Below are 24,139 nucleotides of genomic sequence, written 5' to 3' on the forward strand. Positions count from 1 at the left end.
ACACCATACACAAAAATAAACTCAAAATGGATTCAAGACCTAAATGTAAGACCGGATACTATAAAACTCTTAGAGGAAAACATAGGAAGAACACTCTTTGACATAAATCACAGCAAGATCTTTTTTGATCCACCTCCTAGAGTAATGGAAATAAAAACAAAAATAAACAAATGGGACCTAATGAAACTTCAAAGCTTTTGCACAGAAAAGGAAACCATAAACAAGACAAAAAGCCCTCAGAATGGGAGAAAATATTTGCAAACGAATCAACGGACAAAGGATTAATCTCCAAAATATATAAACAGCTCATGCAACTCAATATTAAAGAAACAAACAACCCAATCCAAAAATGGGCAGAAGACCTAAATAGACATTTCTCCAAAGAAGACATACAGTTGGCCAAGAAGCACATGAAAAGCTGCTCAACATCACTAAATATTAGAGAAATGCAAATCAAAACTACAATGAGATATCACCTCATACCAGTTAGAATGGGCTTATCAAAATCTACAAACAACAAATGCTGGAGAGGGTGTGGAGAAAAGGGAACCCTCTTGCACTGTTGGTGGGAATGTAAATTGATACAGCCACTATGGAGAACAGTATGGAGGTTCCTTAAAAAAATAAAAATAGAATTACCATATGATCCAGCAGTCCCACTTGGGCATATACCCAGAGAAAACCATAATTCAAAAAGACACATGGACCCCGGTGTTCATTGCTGCACTATTTACAATAGCCGGGTCATGGAAGTAACCTAAATGCCCATCAACAGATGAATGGATAAAGAAGATGTGGTACATACAATGGAATATTACTCAGCCATAAAAAGGAACGAAATTGAGTCATTTGTTGAGACGTGGATGGATCTCGAGACTCATACAGAGTGAAGTAAGTCAGAAAGAGAAGAACAAGTATTGTATATTAACGCATGTATGTGGAACCTAGAAAAATGATACAGATGAACTGGTTTGCAGGGCAGAAGTTGAGACACAGATGTAGAGAACAAACATATGGACACCAAGGGGGGAAAACCGCGGTGAGGTGGGGATGGTGGTGTGATGAACTGGGCGATTGGGATTGACATGTATACACTGATGTGTATAAAATTGATGACTAATAAGAATCTGCAGTATAAAAAAACAAAAAAACTAAAAAAACAACTAATACTAAACTTTCTTTGGGTTATTTGTATGGAAATATGTTAACATAAATGTTTCAGACATTACATGAAATTTCTAAAAATCTTATACGTTCTGGTGTAATGTTATAAGTCATAATTCTAGTTATTTAAAATGTATATCTCAGAAATAACTAAATTTCCTTGTCAACTGCATTATTATGAACTTTCATCAAATCTTTAACCGTGGTCATTTTTAAGTCTTTTGTCATTTACAGACAGTTCTGGGTGTACTCTGATGCTTTTGCCAAAATGTTCCTATAAAAGGGTTTCATTTTCAAGGAATTCATGGAAAAGACTCTGACAAGTACAGGTTTCTGGTAACTGACTATACTGCTGAACTGAATGAATAAGCATTTTCAGAACTCTAATGGACTGATGAATTCATAAAAGTGCTAACAAAAGATCAAGATGAAAAAAAAATTAATTACATGGGACTGAGTGAACTGATAAGGATCATTATAATTTTTGTGACTTTCTGTTTGAATAAAAAAAAATATTCCACAAGGACTCAGAGGCAAAAAGTATACAAATCAATTATCACTGCAAAGTAAAGGAGCTGTTACAGTGGAGGATTACTGGACTGAATGTCAATATTATGACATAGTGTGAGTGTGTTTGGTAATTGCAGTCATTGTTGATTTTGTTGTGGTCATCCATTTACAATGCTTGGTGTCAGTTTATCTCTTGTAAGAAGAAAATACAGTGTGTGTGTGTGAAAAAAAAAAAAGGTAAGCACTTATTAAAAAAAAACACCACATAGTCACTTTGCTATTATCAGACCCCCCCCCCCCCAAAATTCCTTAGTATAATCAAATATCCAGTGAGTGTTCACATTTCCCTGCTCATAAATTTTTTTGTATAGTTTTTGTTCAGACTGAAACCTAAGTAACTTCCTTACGTTGCAGTTGGTTGATATGTCTCTTAAATCTCTTCTAATCCACAGCTACCTCCTCAATTTTAATATTTTTCCTTGCAATTCATTGGTTAAGGGAACTAGATTATTTGTCCTATAGATCATCTGGATTTTTTTTTTTTTTTTTTTTTGCGGTACGCGGGCCTCTTACTGTTGTGGCCTCTCCCGTTGCGGAGCACAGGCTCCGGATGCGCAGGCTTAGCGGCCATGGCTCACGGGCCTAGCCGCTCTGTGGCATGTGGGATCTTCCCGGACCGGGGCACAAACCCCTGGCCCCTGAATCGGCAGGTGGACTCCCAACCACTGCACCACCAGGGAAGCCCAGATCATCTGGATTTTGCTGATTGCATCCCTGTGGTAATATTTCACATGTTTTTATTGCCCTTCTATTTTCTGTAATTGCCCTTCTATTTTGCTAATTATAGTCAGAGACCAGAAAAAAAAATTAAAACTTAAAAAAAAATAATTTAAAAAAAGAACAGAACGTGGGAAATTTCTGTCTATCAATAGCCCTAGTTCCTCAACAGATAATATGAAGTAAACAAAAGAGATGGATGACGAACTTACAGACTGAGAGGTTTGAAAGACATATCAAAATTTTTAAATGGACAAGACTAAACTGTAAGAAACTAACACACCATTGTAAAGCAATTATACCCCAATAAAGATGTTACAAAATCTTAAAAAAAAAAAAGACTAAACTGTAGTAGCTAGGGCAGCACATTAGGTAATAAAATTATAATAAAGAAGGGAATAGAAGGATAATGGTTATTCATGAGAAGGGGAGGGGATTGTAACTAGGAAGGGGCATGTGAGAGGGCTTTGGGGGTGCCTGACAAAATTCTTTTCTTTTTTTTTTTTTGTGGCTGTGCTGCGCGGCATGTGGGATCTTAATTCCCTGATCAGGGATCGAACCTGTGCCCCCTGCAGTGGAAGTGCCGAGTCTTAACCTCTGGACCGCCAAAGAAGTCCAACAAAGTTCTTTTTCTTGATCTTGAACTATACATTTCATTCATGTGGTTTCCCATGTATATTATTTTGTAATAAAAACATTTTTTCAAAACATAGTCAATAAGAAACTAGCTTAGGCATTAAGATTTTTTTGTGCTTATCTTCCCACTCCACAGATAAGCAAGAGCTAAATTTCAATCGATTCTTGAGAACTTGAGAGAACCTATAGAATTATTCATCGTTATCAAATTACTATGTTACTGAACAGTCTTTTATATATGGCACCAAGTCAGCCTAAGACTGCATGGTATAGTTCAATGTAGAAAACACCCCACTATTCTTTTTTTCTAATACCATTTTTGTAAAAGTGAAATTTGTTCATTATATAAAACTTAGCAACAAAAATATAGAAAGTAAAATGAAAAACATGCTGTTATTCTATTCTCCAGAGGTAACCATAAATAATATTTTGGTATGTTTCCTTTTATATATTAATTCACTAACATTGGGAAAATATAGTTTTGTACCTACCTTATGTTCTCATGTCAGGCTCTATGCTCACATCCAGGCCTTACATTAAGGGCATCTAAGATCCTGATCCCTTTCAAAGTAGAATTCATTAATATTGCTGGAACATTTTTTCATAGGTGGGCTACATCATGCAGCTGCCCGAATTTCCGGTGACAATGTCTATAAGCATTTGAAGTATGAAGGTGGGATTCACCGAGTTCAGCGAATTCCGGAGGTGGGCCTGTCGTCAAGGATGCAGCGTATTCACACGGGAACGATGTCGGTTATTGTCCTCCCTCAACCAGATGAGGTAACCTCCTACCTAAACGCTATACCATTATCTATGAAGATCAACCAGAATTTTATTGTCTAAGAAAAAGTCCTGTGTGTTCTGTATACTCACAGAGTACTTCTGCACTCCAAATGTATGGAGTTCATTACCTCCCGACGAAGTACTTCTTCAGTTCTCTGTGGACAGCATGTGGTCGTCCTACAGTTCAACTCAGTTCTGACCCCATCTACCTGGAGATGGCGTCAGATCCTACAGGCTAGACTCAGTCCCACAAGAGAGCCTACCCTTCTGCTTCAGAGGCCAATCACAAGGCCTGGTTGTCTTCTGTGTTTCTGATCAACTGGTTATCCATCTGGATGTTCCCATGACCCCCTCCTTAGGTTAAATAATACTAAAGTGGCTTACAGAACTCAGGAAAACAGCTTACTTACTAGACTACTGGCTAATTACAAAAGATACAACTCAGGAATAGACAGATGGAAGAAGTGCATAGGACAAAGTATGTGGGAAGAGGTGCAGAGCTTCTGTACCCTCTCCAGGCTCGCTACCCTTCCAGCAGCTTCATGTGTTCATCAGCCCTGGCAGCTCTCTGAACCCTGTGCTTTGGGGATTTTTATGGAGGCTTCCATACATAGACATGTTTGGTTAAATCATCGGGCTTTGGGGATTCTGCTCCCTGGAGGTTGGGAGTGCAGTGGAGATGAAAGTTCCAACCCTCTAATCATGTGGTTGGTTCCCCTAGGGTCAGCCCCTGTCCTGTGGTTATCTAGAGGCTTTCCAAATATCACCTCATTAACATAAACTCAAGTGTGGTTGAAAGGGGCTTAGGGTGAGAACTGGACAAATATATATTATTATAAATCACAATATCACAATTTATTTTTACAGCAATTTTTTTAACCAGGATCCCGTCAAATTTCACTTATTGCAGTTGGTTGTTATATCTCTTTAAGTCTGGAACCAGTCTCCCAACCTTTCTTTTTTTTTTTCTTTTAATGACATTGACTTTTTGAAGAGTCTAAACCATTTGCCTTATAGAATGTTCCACATCTGCATTCATCTGATTGTTTCCTCATAGTATTCTTTAAATTGTTCCTTTATGTCCTATGTTGTATTGAAAGTTATATTTAAATGTTCCATTCTATTCAGGTTATACATTTTGAGCAAGAATACTTTTCAGGTGTAGTTATATTCATGTTGCAACTTAGCAGAAGGCATAGAATATCATATTGTCCCACTCTTAGTGAGGACTGGTTTGAGCATTTAGTTAAGATGGTGACCACAAAAATATCTCCATTATGAAAGTGTATTTTTCCCTTTGTAATTACTAAGTAATCTCTAGGGTAATATGTCCTATTCCCAACAACTTTTCTTCCATGGTTTTAACATCCATTAGTGATCTTTGCCTGAATTAGTTATTTAGTTTGGGATTGCAAAATGGTGATTTTCTAATTCTACCATTCCTTCTACATGTATTACCTGGCATTCTTTTCTGTAAGGAACATTCCTCCCCACTACCTTCTCTCCTCCTTTCTTCTTGCTCTCTTTCTTTTTTTGTTGTTTTTAACATCTTTAATAGAGTATAACTGCTTTACAATGGTGTGTCAGTTTCTGCTTTATAACAAAGTGAATCAGTTATACATATACATATGTCCCCATATCTCTTCCCTCTTGCATCTCCCTCCCTCCCACCCTCCCTATCCCACCCCTCCAGGTGGCCAGAAAGCAGCGAGCTGATCTCCCTGTGCTATGTGGCTGCTTCCCACTAGCGATCTATTTTACGTTTGGCAGTGTATATATGTCCATGCCACTCTCTCACTTTGTCCCAGCTTACCCTTCCCCCTCCCCGTATCCTCAAGTCCATTCTCTAGTAGGTCTGCATCTTTTTTCCTGTCCTGCCCCTAGGTTCTTCTATTTTCTTTTTTTTAGATTACATATATATGTGTTAGCATACACTATTTGTTTTTCTCTTTCTGACTTACTTCACTCTGTATGACAGACTCTAGGTCCATCCACCTCACTACAAATAACTCAGTTTCGTTCCTTTTTATGGCTGAGTAATATTCCATTCTATATATGTGCCACATCTTCTTTATCTATTCATCTGTTGATGGACACTTAGGTTGCTTCCATGTCCTGGCTATTGTAAATAGAGCTGCAATGAACATTTTGGTACATGACTCTTTTTGAATTATGGTTTCCTCCGGGTATATGCCCAGTAGTGGGATTGCTGGGTCGTATGGTAGTTCTATTTTTAGTATTTTAAGGAACCTCCATACTGTTCTCCATAGTGGCTGTATCAATTTACATTCCCACCAACAGTGCAAGAGGGTTCCCTTTTCTCCACACCCTCTCCAGCATTTATTGTTTGTATATTTTTTGATGATGACCATTCTGACCGGTGTGAGATGGTATCTCATTGTAGTTTTGATTTGCATTTCTCTAATATTTAGTGATGTTGAGCATTCTTTTCATGTGTTTGTTGGCAATCTGTATATCTTCTTTGGAGAAATGTCTATTTAGGTATTCTGCCCATTTTTGGATTGGGTTGTTTGTTTAATATTGAGCTGCATGAGCTGTTTATATATTTTGGAGGTTAATCCTTTGTCCGTTGATTTGTTTGCAAATATTTTCTCCCATTCTGAGGGCTGTCTTTTTGTCTTGTTTATAGTTTCCTTTTCTGTGCAAAAGCTTTGAAGTTTCATTAGGTCCCATTTGTTTATTCTTGTTTTTATTTCCATTACTCTAGGAGGTGGATCAAAAAAGATCTTGCTGTGACTTATGTCAAAGAGTGTTCTTCCTATGCTTTCCTCTAAGAGTTTGATAGTGTCCGGTCTTACATTTAGGTCTTGAATCCATTTTGAGTTTATTTTTGTGTATGGTGTTAGGGAGTGTTCTAATTTCATTCTTTTACATGTAGCTGTCCAGTTTTCCCAGCACCACATATTGAAGAGACTGTCTTTTCTCCATTGTATATCTTTGCCTCCTTTATCATAGATTAGTTGACCATAGGTGCATGGGTTTATCTCTGGGCTTTCTACCTTGTTCCATTGATCTATGTTTCTGTTTTTGTGCCAGTACCATATTGTCTTGATTACTGTAGCTTTGTAGTATAGTCTGAAGTCAGGGAGTCTGATTCCTCCAGCTGCGTTTTTTTCCCTCAAGACTGCTTTGGCTATCTGGGGTCTTTTGTGTCTCCATGCAAATTTTGAGATGATTTGTTCTAGTTCTGTAAAAAATGCCATTGGTAATTTGATAGCGATTACATTGAATGTGTAGATTACTTTGGGTAGTATAGTCATTTTCACAGTATTGATTCTTCCAATCGAAGAACATGGTATATCTCTCCATCTGTTGGTATCAACTTTAATTTCTTTCATCAGTGTCTTATAGTTTTCTGCATATAGGTCTTTTGTTGCCCTAGATAGGTTTATTCCTAGGTATTTTATTCTTTTTGTTGCATTAGTAAATGGGAGTGTTTCCATAATTTCTCTTTCAGATTTTTCATTATTAGTGTACAGGAATACAAGAGATTTCTGTGCATTAATTTTGTATCCTGCAACTTTCCCAAATTCATTGATTAGCTCTAGTAATTTTCTGGTGGCATCTTTAGGATTCTCTATGTATAGTATCACGTCATCTGCAAACAGTGACAGTTTTACATCTTCTTTACCAATTTGTATTCCTTTTATTTCTTTTTCTTCTCTGATTGCCGTGGCTAGGACTTCCAAAACTATGTTGAATAATAGTGGTGAGAGTGGACATCCTTGTCTCGTTCCTGATCTTAGAGGAAATGCTTTCAGTTTTTCACCATTGAGAATGATGTTTGCTGTGGGTTTGTCATATATGGCCTTTATTATGTTGAGGTAGGTTCCCTCTATGCCCACTTTCTGGAGAGTTTTTATCATAAATGGGTGTTGAATTTTGTCGAAAGCTTTTTCTGCATCTACTGAGTTGATCATATGGGGTTTTTTTGGGTTTTTTTGATCATATGGTTTTTATTCTTCAATTTGTTAGTATGATGTATCACATTGACTGATTTGCATATATTGAAGAATCCTTGCATCCCTGGCAAAAATACCACTTGATCATGGTGTATGATCCTATGAGGGTGATGGTGGCCTCATAAAATGAGTTTGGGAGTGTTCCTTCCTCTGCAATTTTTTGGAAGAGTTTGAGAAGGATGGATGTTAGCTCTTCTCTAAATGTTTGATAGAATTCACCTGTGAAGCCATCTGGTCCTGGACATTTGTTTTTTGGAAGATTTTTAATCACAGTTTCAATTTCATTACCTGTGATTGGTCTGTTCATATTTTCTGTTTCTTCCTGGTTCAGTCTTGGAAGGTTATACCTTTCTAAGAATTTGTCCATTTCTTCCAGGTTGTCCCTTTTATTGGCATAGAGTTGCTTGTAGTAGTCTCTTAGGATGCTTTGTATTTCTGCGGTGTCTGTTTTAACTTCTCCTTTTTCATTTCTAATTTTATTGATTTGAGTCCTCTCCCTCTTTTTCTTGATGAGTCTGCCTAATGGTTTATCAATTTTGTTTATCTTCTCAAAGAACCAGCTTTTAGTTTTATTGATCTTATTGTTTTCTTTGTTTCTATTTCATTTATTTCTGCTCTGAACTTTCTGATTTCTTTACTTCTGCTAATTTTGGGTTTTGTTCTTTTTTCTCTAGTTCCTTTAGGTATAAGTTTAGATTGTTTACTTGAGATTTTTCTTGTTTCTTGAGGTAGGCATGTATAGCTATAGACTTCCCTCTTAGAACTGCTTTTGCTGCATCCCATAGGTTTTGGATTGTCGTTTTTTCATTTTCATTTGTCTCTAGGTATTTTTTGATTTCCTCTTTGATTTCTTCAGTGATCTTTTGGTTATTTAGTAACGTTTAGCCTCCATGTGTTTGTGTTTTTTACATATTTTTGCCTGTAATTCATTTCTAATCTCATAGCGTTGTGGTCAGAAAAAATGCTTGATATGATTTCAGTTTTCTTAAATTTACTGAGGCTTGATTTGTGACCCAAGATGTGATCTATCCTGGAGAATGTTCTGTGCGCACTTGAGAAGAAAGCGTAATCTGCTGTTTTTGGATGGAATGTCCTATAAATATCAATTAAATCTATCTGGTCTATTGTGTCATTTAAAGCTTCTGTTTCCTTATTTTTTTTAATTTTGGATGATCTGTCCATTGGTGTAATTGAGGTGTTAAAGTCCCCTGCTATTATTGTGTTACTGTCGATTTCCTCTTTTATAGCTGTTAGCAGTTTTCTTATGTATTGAGGTGCTCCTATGTTGGGTGCATATATATTTATAAGCGTTATATCTTCTTCTTGGATTGATCCCTTGATTATTAGGTAGTGCCCTTCCTTGTCTCTTGTAACATTCTTTATTTTAAAGTCTACTTTATCTGATATGAGTATAGCTACTCCAGCTTACTTTTGATTTCCATTTGCATGGAATATCTTTTTCCATCCCCTCACTTTCAGTCTGTGTGTGTCCCTAGGTCTGATGTGGGTCTCTTGTAGACAGCATATATATGGATCTTGTTTTTGTATCCATTCAGCACGCCTTTGTCTTTTGGTTGGAGCATTTAATCCATTCACGTTTAAGGTAATTATCAATTTGTATGTTCCTATAATCATTTTCATAATTGTTTTGGGTTTTTTTTTTTGGCAGGTCCTTTTCTTCTCTTGTGTTTCCCACTTAGAGAAGTTCCTTTAGCATTTGTTGTAGAGTTGGTTTGGTGGTGCTGAATTCTCTTAGCCTTTGCTTGTCTGTAAAGCTTTTGATTTCTCCATCGAATCTGAATGAGATCCTTGCCGGGTAGAGTAATCTTGGTTGTAGGTTCTTCCCTTTCATCACTTTAAGTATATCATGCCACTTCCTTCTGGCTTGTAGAGTTTCTGCTGAGATTTCAGCTGTTAACCTTATGGGAGTTCCCTTGTATGTTATTTTTCATTTTTCCCTTGCTGCTTTTGATAACTTTTCTTTGTCTTTAATTTTTGCCAATTTGATTACTATGTGTCTCGGTGTGTTTCTCCTTGGGTTTGTCCTGTATGGGACTCGCTGCACTTCCTGGACTTGGGTGGCTATTTCCTTTCCCATGTTCGGGAAATTTTCGACTATAATCTCTTCAGATATTTTCTCTGGTCCTATCTCTCTCTCTTCTCCTTCTGGGACCCCTATAATGCAAATGTTGTTGCGTTTAATGTTGTCCCAGAGGTCTCTTAGGCTGTCTTCATTCTTTTTTCTTTATTCTGTACCGCAGCAGTGAATTCCACCATTCTGTCTTCCAGGTCACTTATCCGTTCTTCTGCCTCAGTTATTCTGCTATTGATTCCTTCTAGTGTAGTTTTCATTCCAGTTATTGTATTGTTCATCTCTGTTTGTTTGTTGTTTAATTCTTCTAGGTCTTTGTTAGACATTTCTTACATCTTCTCGATCTGTGCCTCCATTCTTTTTCCGAGGTTCTGGATCATCTTCACTATCATTATTCTGAACTCTTTTTCTGGAAGGTTGTCTATCTCCACTTCATTTAGTTGTTTTTCTGGGGTTTTATCTTGTTCCTTCATCTGGTACATAGCCCTCTGCCTTTTCATCTTGTGTATCTTTCTGTGAATGTGGTTTTTGTTCCACAGGCTGTAGGATTGTAGTTCTACTTGCTTCTGCTCTCTGCCCTCTGGTAAATGAGGCTACATAAGAGGCTTGATGGGAGGGACTGTTTCTTGTTTCTTAAGGTAAGCTTGTATAGCTATAAACTTCCCTCTTAGAACTGCTTTTGCTGCATCCCATAGGTTTTGGGTCGTTGTGTTTTCATTGTCATTTGTTTCAAGGTATTTTCTGATTTCCTCTTTGATTTCTTCAGTGATCTCTTAGTTATTAAGTAGTGTGTTGTTTACCCTCCATGTGTTTGTATTTCTTACAGATTTTTTCCTGTAATTGATATCTAGTCTCATAGCATTGTGGTCAGAAAAGATACCTGATATCATTTCAATTTTCTTAAATTTACTGAGCCTTGATTTGTGACCCAAGATATGATCTATCCTGGAGAATGTTCCATGAGCACTTGAGAAGAATGTGTATTCTGTTGTTTTTGGATGGAATGTTCTATAAATATCAATTACGTGCATCTTGTTTAATGTATCATTTAAAGCTTGTGTTTCCTTATTTATTTTCATTTTGGATGATCTGTCCATTGGTGAAAGTGGGGTGTTAAAGTCCCCTCCTATGATTGTGTTAGTGTCGATTTCCCCTTTTATGGCTGTTAGTATTTGCCTTATGTATTGAGGTGCTCCTATGTTGGGTGCATAAATACTTACAGTTGTTATATCTTCTTGGATTGATCCCTTGATCATTACGTAGTGTCCTTCTTTGTCTCTTGTAATAGTCTTTGTTTTAAAGTGTGTTTTGTCTGATATGAGAATTGGTACTCCAGCTTTCTTTTGATTTCCATTTTCATGGAATATCTTTTTCCATCCCCTCACTTTCAGTCTGTATGTGTCCCTAGGTCTGAAGTGGGTCTCTTGTAGACAGCATATATATGGGTCTTGTTTTTGTATCCATTCAGCTAGTCTGTGTTTTTTGGTTGGAGCATTTAATCCATTTACTTTTAAGGTAATTATCGATATGTATGTTCTTATTACCATTTTCTTAATTGTTTTAGATTTATTATTGTAGGTCTTTTCCTTCTCTTGTGTTTCCTGCCTAGAGAAGTTCCTTTAGCATTTGTTGTAAAGCTGGTTTGGTGGTGCTGAATTCTCTTAGCCTTTGCTTGTCTGTAAAGCTTTGATTTCTCCGTCAAATCTAAATGACATCCTTGCTGGGTAGAGTAATCTTGGTTGTAGGTTTTTCTCTTTCATCACTTTAAATATGTCCTGCCACTCCCTTCTGGCTTGCAGGGATTATGGGGATTCCCTTATGTGTTACTTGTTTTTCCCTTTCTGCTTTTAATATTTGTTCTTTGTATTTAATTTTTGATAGTTTGATTAATATGTGTCTTGGCATGTTTCTCCTTGGATTTATCCTGTATGGGACTCTCTGTGTTTCCTGGACGTACCTATTTCCTTTCCCATATTAGGGAAGTTTTCAACTATAATCTCTTCAAATATTTTCTCAGTCCCTTTCTTTTTCTCTTCTTCTTCTGGGACCCCTGTAATTCGAATATTGGTACGTTTAATGTTGTCCCAGAGGTCTCTGAGACTGTCAGTACTTTTCATTCTTTCTTCTTTCTTCTGCTCTGCTGTAGTTATTTCCACTCTTTTATCTGCCAGGTCACTTATCTGTTCTTCTGCCTCTGTTATTCTGCTATTGATCCCTTCTAGAGAATTTTTAATTTCATTTATTGTGTTGTTCATCTCTGTTTGCTCTTTAGTTCTTCTAGGTCGTTGTTAAACGTTTCTTGTATTTTCTCCATTCTATTTCCAAGATTTTGGATCATCTTTAGTATCATTATTCTGAATTCTTTTTCAGGTAGACTGCCTATTTCCTCTTCACTTGTTAGGTCTGGTGGGTTTTTGCCTTGCTCCTTCATCTGCTGTGTGTTTCTCTGTCTTCTCATTTTGTTAAACTTACTGTGTTTGGGGTCTCCTTTCTGCAGGCTGCAGATTCGTAGTTCCCTTTTTTTTTTGGTATCTGTCCCCAGTGGCTAAGGTTGGTTCAGTGGGTTGTGTAGGCTTCCTGGTGGAGGGGACTAGTGCCTGTGTTCTGGTGGATGAGGCTGGATCTTGTCTTTCTGGTGGGCAGGTCCATGTCTGGTGGTGTGTTTTGGGGTGTCTGTGGCTTTAATATGATTTTAGGCAGCATGTGTGCTAATGGATGGGGTTGTGTTCCTGTCTTGCTAGTTGTTTGTCCTAGGGTGTCTTGCAGTGTAACTTGCTGGTCGTTGAGTGGAGCTGGGTCTTAGCGTTGAGATGGAGATCTCTGAGAGAATTTTGCCATTTGATATTATGTGGAGCTGGGAGGTCTCTTGTGCACCAGTGTCCTGAACTTGGCTCTCCCACCTCAGTGGCACAGCCCTGATGCCTGGCTGGGGCACCAAGAGCCTGTCCTCCACACGGCTCAGAATAAAAGGGAGAAAAAAAAGAAAGAAAGAAGATAAAATTAGATAAAATAAAGTAAAATAAAGTTATTAAAATAAAAAATAATTTTTAAGAAAAAATATTTTTTAAGTAATAAAAAAAAACGACAGACAGAACCCTAGGACAAACGGTAAAAGCAAAGCTATACAGACAAAATCACACACAGACGCATACACATACACACTTACAAAAAGAGAAAAAGGGGAAAATATATATATATATCATTGCTCCCAAAGTCCACCTCCTCAATTTGGTATGATTCGTTGTCTATTCAGGTATTCCACAGATGCAGGGTACATGAAGTTGATTGTGGAGATTTAATCCGCTGCTCCTGAGGCTGCTGGGAGAGATTTCCCTTTCTCTTCTTTGTTCGCACAGCTCCCAGGATTCAGCTTTGGATCTGGACCCGCCTCTCCCTGTAGGTCACCTGAGGGCGTCTGTTCCCCGCCCAGACAGGATGGGGTTAAAGGAGCAGCTGATTCGGGGTGTCTGGCTCATTCAGGCGAGGGCCGGGGTGGGGGAGGGAGGGGTTCGGATGTGGGGCGAGCCTGAGGCGGCAGAGGCCAGCATGACGTTGCACCAGCCTGAGGCACGCCGTGTGTTCTCCTGGGGAAGGTGTCCCTGGATCACAGGACCCTGGCAGTGGCGGGCTGCACAGGCTCCCGGGAGGGGAGATGTGGACAGTGACCTGTGCTTGCACACAGGCTTCTTCGTGGCCGCAGCAGCAGCCTTAGCGTCTCATGCCCGTCTCTGGGGTCCGTGCTGATAACCGCGGCTTGCACCCGTCTCTGGAGCTCCTTTAAGCGGCGCTCTTAATCCTCTCTTCTCGCGCACCAGGAAACAAAGGAGCAAGAAAAAGTCACTTGCCTCTTTGGCAGCTCCAGACTTTTTCCCGGACTCCCTCCCGGCTAGCTGTTGCGGACTAGCCCCCTTCAGGCTCTGTTCACGCAGCCAACCCCAGTCCTCTCTGGGGGATCCGACCTCTGAAGCCCGAGCCTCAGCTCCCAGCCCCCACCCGCCCTGGCGGATGAGCAGACAAGCCTCTCAGGCTGGTGAGTGCCGGTCGGCACCGATCCTCTGTGCGGGAATCTCACCGCTTTGCCCTCCGCACCCCTGTTGCTGCGCTCTCCTCCTTGGCTCTGAAGCTTCCCCCCTCGGCCACCCACAGTCTCTGCCCGCTAAGGGGCTTCCTAGTGTGTGGAAACCTTTCCTCCTTCACAGCTCCCTCCCACTGGTGCAGGTCCCGTCCCTATTCTTTGTCTGTTTTTTCTTTTTTCTTTTATGCTACCCAGGTACATGGGAAGTTTCTTGCCTTTTGGGAGGTCTGAGGTCATCTGCCAGCGTCGGTAGGTGTTCTGTAGGAGGTGTTCCACATGTAGATGTATTTCTGATGTATTTGTCGAGAGGAAGGTGATCTCTGTGTCTTACTCTTCTGCCATCTTGAAGCTCCTCCTCTCTTTCTCTTTTATTTTACCTCATTATAAACTCATATATTGAATTTCATATATTGACCTCATTATAGACCTATGGATTTTTTAAATTCAATGAGTTATAATCACTATTGTTTTTCTTTCTTATTAAATTGAGGTATAGTCGATTTACAATACTCTATTAGTTTCAGGTGTACAACATAGTGATTCACAATTTTTTTAAGTTTTATAGTTTTTATAAGATATTGGCTATGTTCCTTTGTGCTGTACAATATATCCTTGTGGCTCATTTATTTTATAAATGTACATTTACTGTACATCTTACTCCCCTACCTCTATTCTTCCCCTCTCCCCTTCCCTCTCCCCACTGGTAACCACTGGTTTGTTCTGTGTATCTATGAGTCTATTTCTTTTTTGCTATATTCACTAGTTTGTTTTATTTTTTAGATTCCACATATAAGTGATATCATACAGTATTTGTCTTTGTCTGACTAATTTCACTAAGCACAGTACCCTCCACATACATCCATGTTATTGCAAATGGTAAAATTTCATTATTTTTTATGGCTGAGTAATATGCCATTGCATATATATACCACATCTTCTTTATCCATTCATCTGTTGATGGACACTTAGGTTGCTTCCATACCTTGGCAATTGTAAATAATGCTGCTGTGAACACCATGGTGCATATATCTTTTCGAATTAATGTTTTCGTGTTTTATTGGATATACACCCCAGGAGTGGAATTGCTGGATTGTATGGTAGTTCTGTTTTTAGTTTTTTGAGGAGCCTCCATACTGTTTTCCACAGTGGCTGCACCAATTTACATTCCTAAAGTGTATAAGGGTTCCCATTTCTTCACATCCCCACTGATACTTGTTGTTTGTGGTCTTTCTGATGATACCCATTCTGACAGGTGTGAGGTGATATCTCACTGTGGTTTTGATATGAATTTCTCTGATTAGTAATGTTGAGCTTCTTGTCCTGTGCTTGTTGGCCATCTGAATGTCTTCTTTGGAAAAATGTCTGTTCACGTCTTCTGCCTATTTTTTGACTGGGTTGTTTGGTTTTTTTAATGTTGAGTTACATGAACTGTTTATATATTTTATATATTAACCCCTTATCATCATATCATTAGCAAGTATTTTCTCCCATTCAGTAGGTTGTCTTTTTGTTTACCTATTTTTTCCTATGCTGTGCAAAAGCATTTAAGTTTGATTAGGTCCCATTTGTTTATTTTTGTTTTTGTTTCTTTTAGGAGACATATCCAAAAAATATTGCTACAATTTATGTCAAAGAGTGTTCTGCCTATATTTTCTTCTAGGAGTTTTATGGTCTTACACTTAGGTCTTAAATTCATTTTGAGTTTATTTTTGTATATGGAATGAGAAAATGTTCTAATTTCACTCCTTTACATGTAGCTGTCCAGTTTTCCCAGGACCACTTATTGAATAGGGTGTCTTTTCCCCATTGTATATTCTTGCCTCCTTTGTTGCACATTAATTGACCATAAGTGTTTGGGTTTACTTCTGGGCTCATTATTCTGTTTCATTGATCTGTGTATCTGTTTTTGTGCTAGTACCATACTGTTTTGATTACTGTAGCTTTGTGGTGCAATCTGAGGTTAGGGAGTGTGATAGCTCCAGCTCTGTTCTTCTTTCTCAGATTGTTTTGGCTATGTGGGGTTTCTTGAGTTTCCACACAAATTTTAAAATTATTTGTTCTAGTTCTGTGAAAAGATAGGGATTTCATTGAGTCTGTAGGTTGCCTTGGGTAGTATGGTCATTTTAACATAAAATTCTTCCAATCTATGAACACAGTATGTTTTTCCATCTGTATCATCTTCAGGTTCTTTCATCAGTGTCTTGTTGTTTTCTGAGTTACAGGTCTTTTACCTCCTTAGGTAGGTTTATTCCTAGGTATTCTATTCTTTTTGATGCTATTGTAAATGGGGTTGTTGTCTTAATTTCTCTTTCTGATAGTTTGTTGTTAGTGTATAGAAATGCAACATATTTATGTATATTAGTTTTGTATCCTACAACTTCACCAGATTCATTGATGAGCCCTAGAAGTTTTCTGGTGCTGTCTTTAGGATTTTCTATGTATATTATCATGTCATCTGCAAACAGTGACAGTTTTACTTCTTCCTTTTCAATTGGATTCCTTTTATTACTTTTTCTTGTGTGATTGCTGAGGCTGGGCAGTCGCTATTGTTTTTAATGTTTAAATTGTCCCATTTTGGCCCATAGTAGCCTTTTTAGGGTAGCCCCTTTTGAAATGACCCAATCAGTCTTTGAGTGCATACTTGCTTTCTGCTATAATAGACATCCCAGGCTACCTTGTACTCTCCTGCCTCAGACTTGGAGTCAGACCTGGTTCTTTTTAGTGGGGAATGTATCCAGAAATCAACGTATGGGTACTAGGCCTGCTCATTGTTACTGAAGTGTGCTTATTACATCAAGACTCTTCAGTGGATATAATTAGGAAATACATATGATTTTAAATCAAAGGTTCCTATTATTATTACTTCCAATTCAAATTTACAGGGAGTATCTTTCCTGCACCTTTTTGCATTTTGTTTTATATCTTTCCACTTGGAGTTAAAATCTTCTTTCTTAATCACTTTTAATATGTTTACTTTTTGCTTTATTATACTATATATAAAATAGTTTCAGAATTTTTCAGTAAACTACTTAGTAATGTTTAACATTTCTGTCCTTAGAATGTAACCCACCAAGAAAGCAGTCAGAGTAATATGTTCAAAGACCATCTGAAATAATGTTTTTGTGTGTGGTTATGTTATTATTATGGTAAATATTTTGATTCATTTGTTTCTGGTTGTACTTAATTTTTAAGATTTAATTTTCTTTCCTCTTTTCTCTTTTATTTTTGGTGTTATCAGCATTTATGTGGTTCAGAAATCAAAACCATAGAGTTGTCTTGCTTCCATCCTTATTCCTTCCACCCCATTCTCACCTATCCCCTTGTTGTCTTCATATTCTTGAAAATTAAACTCATTTAGTGAAGCTTCATTCTCCTAAACAGGGCCTTATTCTCTTAATTGATATTTTAAATTCTTTTTATATTAATAAGTCACTGTTTCTATGTTCAGAATTCCCCAGAAGTTATTAGGTAGTTTCTATAACATTTGGGAGAACATGACATATAACATCGACATATTTGTATAACTACTTAATATACTGTAACCACAAGAAATGGGAAATAACTCTTCATCTCTTTAGTGTTTATTGAAATTTTATGCTAGCCAACACTGGCATATTTTAACAAAGCCTGTATAATCTTTGCACTGTGTAATCTTTTTCTTCACCATATAGTACTCATTTTAGAGGAAACAAAAGAACAACTAACTAAGTTATATATTAGATTTTAACCTCAACCCTGTTATTAGTGTACTTTTCAAAGAGAATGGTCATACTTGCTGTCTGTCATTTATTGAAATAAATGATAAATGTAGAAGAAAATGTTAGGTCTCCCCTCAAAAACAGCATATTTTGTATATATTTGTATATGTATATCTGTGTATTCATATATAGATATGTATTTCTGTGCATTTGTGTGTGTGTGTATAAATATCAGAAAATTTCCTAAGGCTGTCATAACAAATTACCACAAGCTTAGTAACTTAAAACCACAGAAATGTATTCTCAGTTCTACAGGTCAGAAGTCCAAAATCAAGGTATTGGCAGGGCCATGCTCCCTCCAGAGGTTCTGGGGGAGAATCCTCCCTTGTCTTTTCCAGCTTCTGGTATCTCCATGTGTTCCTTGGCTCGTAGCTGTACAACTCCAATCTCTGGCTCCGAATTCACATGGTCTCCTCCTCTCTCTTCTCTAGGTGTCTTTCATAAGGACACTTGTCATTGGATTTAGGGCCTATCTGAATAATCCAGTATGATCTCATCTTAACTCAATTGTGTCTGCAAAGACCCTTTTCCCAAATAAGGTTCCGGTGGTTAGAATAGAACATATCTTTTGGGGTGCCTCCGTTCAGTCCATTAACAAGCACACACATACACACACAGTGGATTCTCATTCGCAGTAGTTATGTTCTACAAAGTCACAGTGAATACTGATTTAGTGAATACTGAACTATTTTTTCTAGGGAAAGTATATATACATATCTCACATAGATTATAATCCTAAATCCTAGAAACAACCTATCCTGGTAGATTCTATTTTCTTTATTTTACAAGAGAGAAAATGATGTTCAGAAGTGGTAAGTGACTTGTCTTGAGGCACGTCATTCACAGGTGCCAGAGTTGAAATTCAAACCCTGTCCACCTGGCCCCAGAGCCAGAGCTTCTTGCACTGCCCTGCCCTGCCCCTCCTGTCCTCATCCTCTGTCATCTCTGTAGGAGCTGAAACAAGAAAGCAGAGAATCACCTTGTTGGACCTCAGCTGAGAACATGCATGTGTAGAGCAATTTGAATTTTTTGCTGCCCTGCATATGTCTGCAAATGACTGTGAAAGTGCTGCAATAATTGACTTGCAGGAACAAATAAATTCTAGCGAGTAGGTATATTTGCAAATACAGAATCAGGGAATAATGAGGATCAACTTTATATGTATGTATATATATTTTTTAAATATATTTTGTATCTAATATAGCTTTGTGGGATGATAGATGATGAAACTTCTGAAAGATTACATAACTCAGTGATCTCATAGCATCATAAGTCAGTGTTAAAAATAGCATCCGTTGGGGACTTCCCTGGTGGTCCAGTGGTTCAAAATCTGCCTTCCAGTGCAGGGGACACAGGTTCAATCCCTGGCCGGGGAGCTGAGATCCCACATGCTGTGGGACAACTAAGCCCACGTGCCGCAACTACTGAGCCTGCGCGCTCTGGAGCCCACGTGCCACAACTAGAGAGCCTGCAAGCCTCAACCAAGACCCGACGCAGCCAAATAAATAAATATTTTTTTAAAAAATAGCATCTGTTGGAATAGGGAGTTTAGGTTTAAGTTATTTCACCTCTTAGTCAAATGGCTATGACTTAACACAAAATAGTACAGTTTATTTGAAAGATTTGGGATCAATTTAGTATTAAAGTATTTGTTGAGTGTGGAATTTACTCATGCTGTACTTTCTGTTCTAGGTAGATGTGAAAGTGGACCCCAAGGATTTACGAATAGATACATTTCGAGCCAAAGGAGCAGGAGGGCAGCATGTTAATACAACTGATAGTGCTGTCAGACTTGTCCATGTCCCCACAGGTAAGCTAGTCCTTCTGCTTTTGTACTTTTAACTTTTCTTCACATCTTATAAAACTATTTGGCATTTAGAAAGAGTCTTATGTTGTGTCTGGTTCCTTGCACAAACCCTTTAAAGGTGACACTGGGGTCATGGGTCCGAGGTCCCCAAGGTGTTCATATTCCCTTCTGCTTGGAAAAGGAACCTCCTTGGCTGTGTCTATTTAAGAGTGAGGTTCTAAAAGCTGAGTGCATGGGTGCCACTTATCCACTAATAAGTTTCAACTGAAGGACAGTCAGGTGATTAATCAGCTTTTTTATTAGAGCTCTTCAGATGTCAGCATTCGTAGATCTTTTCTCTTGGGTAGTTTTTCTCCTAAGAAGGATCCTCCTCCAGGACGCCTGAGAGTAAGGTCAAGGTCTCACCATTCAGTAAGCACACTTTTACTTAATCCTTTTTTATTCAGTTATATGCCTCACACTTGCCTTCCTTTGCACCTATTTAGACTCAAGTCTGGAACTTTCCTTATTTAATTCTCTAAAGACTGTACCTCCTGCTTCCTGCAGATTGAGGGAGGGGACTTGAAGATCTCGTTGTTACATAGACTTTCTGTATCTAGTCCCCAGACTGTCAACCCTGATTTCTGGGGTGCCTCGTTAGTGCCTCAATGCCAGAGCCTGTCTGGCCCTCAGCAGGCAGATGGGCTTGGTTCTGGTCAGCATCTCCCTCGACAGGGGGTTCGACCTCACCTTCCTCCTCTCTGCTGAGTCATTTGCCATTCTTCCAGCCTCTTTTTCTTTTTTTTCTTTAATTAATTAATTAAATAAATAATTTGAAATTGAAGTATAGCTGATTAACAATGTTTTAGGTGTACAGCAATCCATCCACTTTGTCTTTATATATTGTGTTTGGAGACTACACTCATCATCTCATTTTATTTCAGATGGAGTTTGTGTTCCTGTTCTTGTTGTTTCAGTGCAATTTATAAAAAAATGTTATTGAAGTATAGTTGATTTACAATGTGTTAATTTCTGCTGTACAGCAAAGTGACTCATTTATAGATATATGCGTTCTTTTTTCGTATTCTTTTCCATTATGGCTTATCACAGGATATTGAATATAGTTCCCTGTACTATATAGTAGGACCTTGTTGTTTACCCATCCTGTATATACTAGTTGCATCTGCTAATCCCACACTCGCCATCCTTCCCTCCTCCCACGCCACCACCCACTTGGCAACCACAGGTCTGTTCTCTATGTCTGTCAGTCTGTTTCTGTTTTGTAGATATGTTCATTTGTGTCTTTTTTTTTTTTTGTAAATCACCTGGGCTTTCTTTTTTTATGTATAAATCTATTTATCTTATTTATTTATTTTTGGCTGCGTTGGGTCTTGGTTGCTGTGTGCGGGCTTTCTCTAGTTGCGGCAAGTGGGGGCTACTCTTCGTTGCAGTGCGTGGGCTTCTCATTGCGGTGGCTTCTGTTGTTGCGGGCACGGGCTCTAGGCATGCGGGCTTCAGTAGTTGTGGTGTGCAGGCTCTAGAGCACAGGCTCAGTAGTTGTGGCTCACGGGCTTAGTTGCTCCGTGGCATGTGGGATCTTCCCGGACCAGGACTCGAACCCGTGTCCCCTGCATTGGCAGGTGGATTCTTAACCACTGCGCCACCAGGGAAGCCCTGTGTCGTATTTTAGATTCCCCATATAAGTGATATCATATGGTATTTGTCTTTCTGTTTCTGACTTCACTTAGTATGATAATTTCTAGGTCCATCCATGTTGCTGCAAATGGCATTATTCCCTCTTTTTATGGCTGAGTAATATTCCATTGTATACATGCACCACATCTTCTTTATCCATTTATCTGTTGATGGACATTTAGGTTGTTTCCATGTCTTGGCTATTGTAAATAGTGCAAATAAACATAGGGTTGCATGGATCTTTTCGAATTATAGTTTTGTCTGGGTATATGCCCAGGAATGGGATTGCTGGGTCATATGACAACTCTATTTTTACTTTTCTGAGGAACCTCCATACTGTTTTCCATAATGGCTATACCAACTTACATTCCCACCAGCAATGTAGGAGGATTCCCTTTTTTCCACACATTCTCTGACATTTATTATTTGTAGACACTTTTTAATGATGGCCATTCTGACCCGTGTGAGGTCGTTTTTGTAGTTTTGATTTTCATTTCTCTAATAGTTAGCAATGATGGGCATCTTTTCATTTGCCTATTGGCCATCTGTATGTCTTCTTTAGAGAAATGTCTATTTAGATCTTCTGCCCATTTTTCGACTGGGTTGTTTGTTTTTTTGTTACTGAGTTGCATGAACTGTGTATATTTTGGAAATTAAGCCCTTGTCCGTCTCTTCATTTACAAATATTTTCTCCCATTCTGAGGGTTGTCTTTTTGTCTTGTTTATGGTTTTCTTTGCTGTATAGACGCTTGTAAGTTTGATTAGATCCCATTTGTTTATTTTTGCTTTTATTTCTATTGCCTTGGGAGACTGACCTAAGAAAACATTGGTAGGATTTATGTCAGAATGTTTTGCCTATGATCTCTTCTAGGAGTTTTATGCTGTCATGTCTTACATTTAAGTCTTTAAGCCATTTTGAGTTTATTTTTGTGGACGGTGAGAGGGTGTGTTCTAAAGTTGTTGTTTTTTTTTTTTATAGATTTATTTATTTATTTATTTTTGGCTGTGTTGGGTCTTCGTTGCTGCGCACTGGCTTTCTTTAGTTGTGTCGAGTTGGGGCTACTCTTTTTTGTGGTGCGTGGGCTTCTCATTACGGTGGCTTCTCTTGTTGCAGAGCATGGGCTCTAGGCATGCGGGCTTCAGTAGTTGTGTCTCACAGGCTCTAGAGAGCAGGCTCAGTAGTTGTGGCGCACGGGCTTAGTTGCTCCATGGCATGTGGGATCTTCCCGGACCAGGACTTGAACCCATGTCCCCTGCATTGGCAGGCGGATTCTCAACCACTGCACCACCAGGGAAGCCCCTAAAGTTCTTTATTGACTTTCCTTCTATAAGAAACTGTAAAAACCTAGAATTATATACATGAGCAAAATAACAGAAAACATCTAAAACAATCCCCAACAACCATTGTTGGTATGTATCTTTGGTGTATATCCTTTCAGATTCTTTTCTATGCATATATAAATATATCCTTTCTCACCAAAAGTGAAGTTATAATGTTTGTAGCTTACCATAATTTACTTAAGAAATCCACAAGTTGTTGAATACTTAGTGTGTTTTACCTAAACCCTGTATTCTGTATTATAAACAGTAATAATTAGCTTAAGATGAATTAAAAATTAAAAACAAAGTAAAAGGTGACCAAATTTCTGAAAAAAATGAACTAAAATACTTTAAAACATTAGACGATTATAAAACCACCCTGGGGACATCCCTGGTGGTCCAGTGGTTAAGAATCCGCCTTCCAATGCAAGGGACTCGGGTTCGATCCCTGGTTGGGGAACTAAGATCCCACAGGCTGTGGGGGCAACTAAGCCCATGCACCACAAATAGAGCACCCACGTGCCTCAACTAGAGAGCCCGCGTGCCGCAACTAAGACCCGATGCAGCCAAAAATAAAAATAAATAAATAAGTGAATTTAAAAAGTAAAATAAAATAAAGGCACCTTGAGAGCATAGATGGTGTCTTATTCAAAAAGAAAAAAAAAAACATTACACCCTGGTCAGCCATAAATTACTAACTTTGCAAAAGTGACTGATGCTTATATTGCCAGACTACCTTGGGCCAATTTTTTACCCACTTAGATGTGGTTCTTGGACCTAAAGAGGACTTAAGTCTTACCCACAAACCTTTTTTTCAAAGCCCTTTTATAATTTTTTTTTAACAACTCCAGCACCTTGTTTCAACATATTCTACCCCTCCCCTCAGTCCTCTATTCCTGAGGGAGTATTTAACGATTAAATACTCCTCTACAGAAAATGTATTAAAATAGATAGTGAAGTGGTTCTCTCAGGAATTACTGAGCTGGTGAGTAAGAAAAGGTCTGGCTTGAGCCACTGGATGAGAACAGTGCAGGTATATAGACAAAGTCAGTATGGGTCAGCTAATAAGAGGAATTTGGAACAGATCTCATGACAGTCTGGTTATCTTGAAATGGAAACTTTCATATTCCTTTGGGTGCTGAAAAAAAGGATTCCTGATTTAAGAGAGCTCCAGGCAAGTGCTTGGAAGACGTGAGCAAGCTGGTGCCCCAGCCCAAATGCATAGCTGCAATAGAGCAGTCAAGAAATAAAATTGAACCAATAAGGGCGAAGCCTGCTTAAAGTCATTAGAAGGTGTGATTGTAGCTTATTTAGACAGGGTGAAAACATAGTTTGAAGAGTAGAATTTTATAGAACTTTTAAAAATCTCCAGCAAAATAGTTACTGCCTTATCAGTGCAACTGGCCTAAGCTAAGAGTGCTTTTGGTTTTTGTGATGCAGAAAGGAAAGTACCTTTCATCTCTAGTGTACCTGGGAGCAGGATTGGATATAGACCTTCAGAGTGGTAGCTGCAAAGTTAAGAACACAGCCTGAAGTCTCAACAGTCACCATTTCGGGGCT

The 24,139-nt window shown here is 38.4% G+C and overlaps 1 protein-coding gene across 8 annotated transcripts in view; it reads left to right on the forward strand.

Moving 5' to 3' along the window:
- MTRF1 (mitochondrial translation release factor 1) overlaps window positions 1-24,139 on the forward strand; it is a 69,455-nt gene that overhangs the window by 34,769 nt on the left and 10,547 nt on the right. For all 8 annotated transcript variants that reach the window (XR_004523136.2, XM_073795256.1, XM_033843872.2 and 5 more), the window contains 2 exons: window positions 3,695-3,867; window positions 19,471-19,588. Coding sequence is in view for 7 of the 8 variants with exons in the window: in XM_073795256.1 (XP_073651357.1) it covers window positions 3,695-3,867; window positions 19,471-19,588 (291 nt within the window). In the remaining variant the exon portion in view is untranslated. The remainder of the gene's footprint in view (window positions 1-3,694; window positions 3,868-19,470; window positions 19,589-24,139) is intronic.

Source organism: Tursiops truncatus, chromosome 18 (assembly GCF_011762595.2).
Source record: "Tursiops truncatus isolate mTurTru1 chromosome 18, mTurTru1.mat.Y, whole genome shotgun sequence".
NCBI lineage: Eukaryota > Metazoa > Chordata > Mammalia > Artiodactyla > Delphinidae > Tursiops > Tursiops truncatus.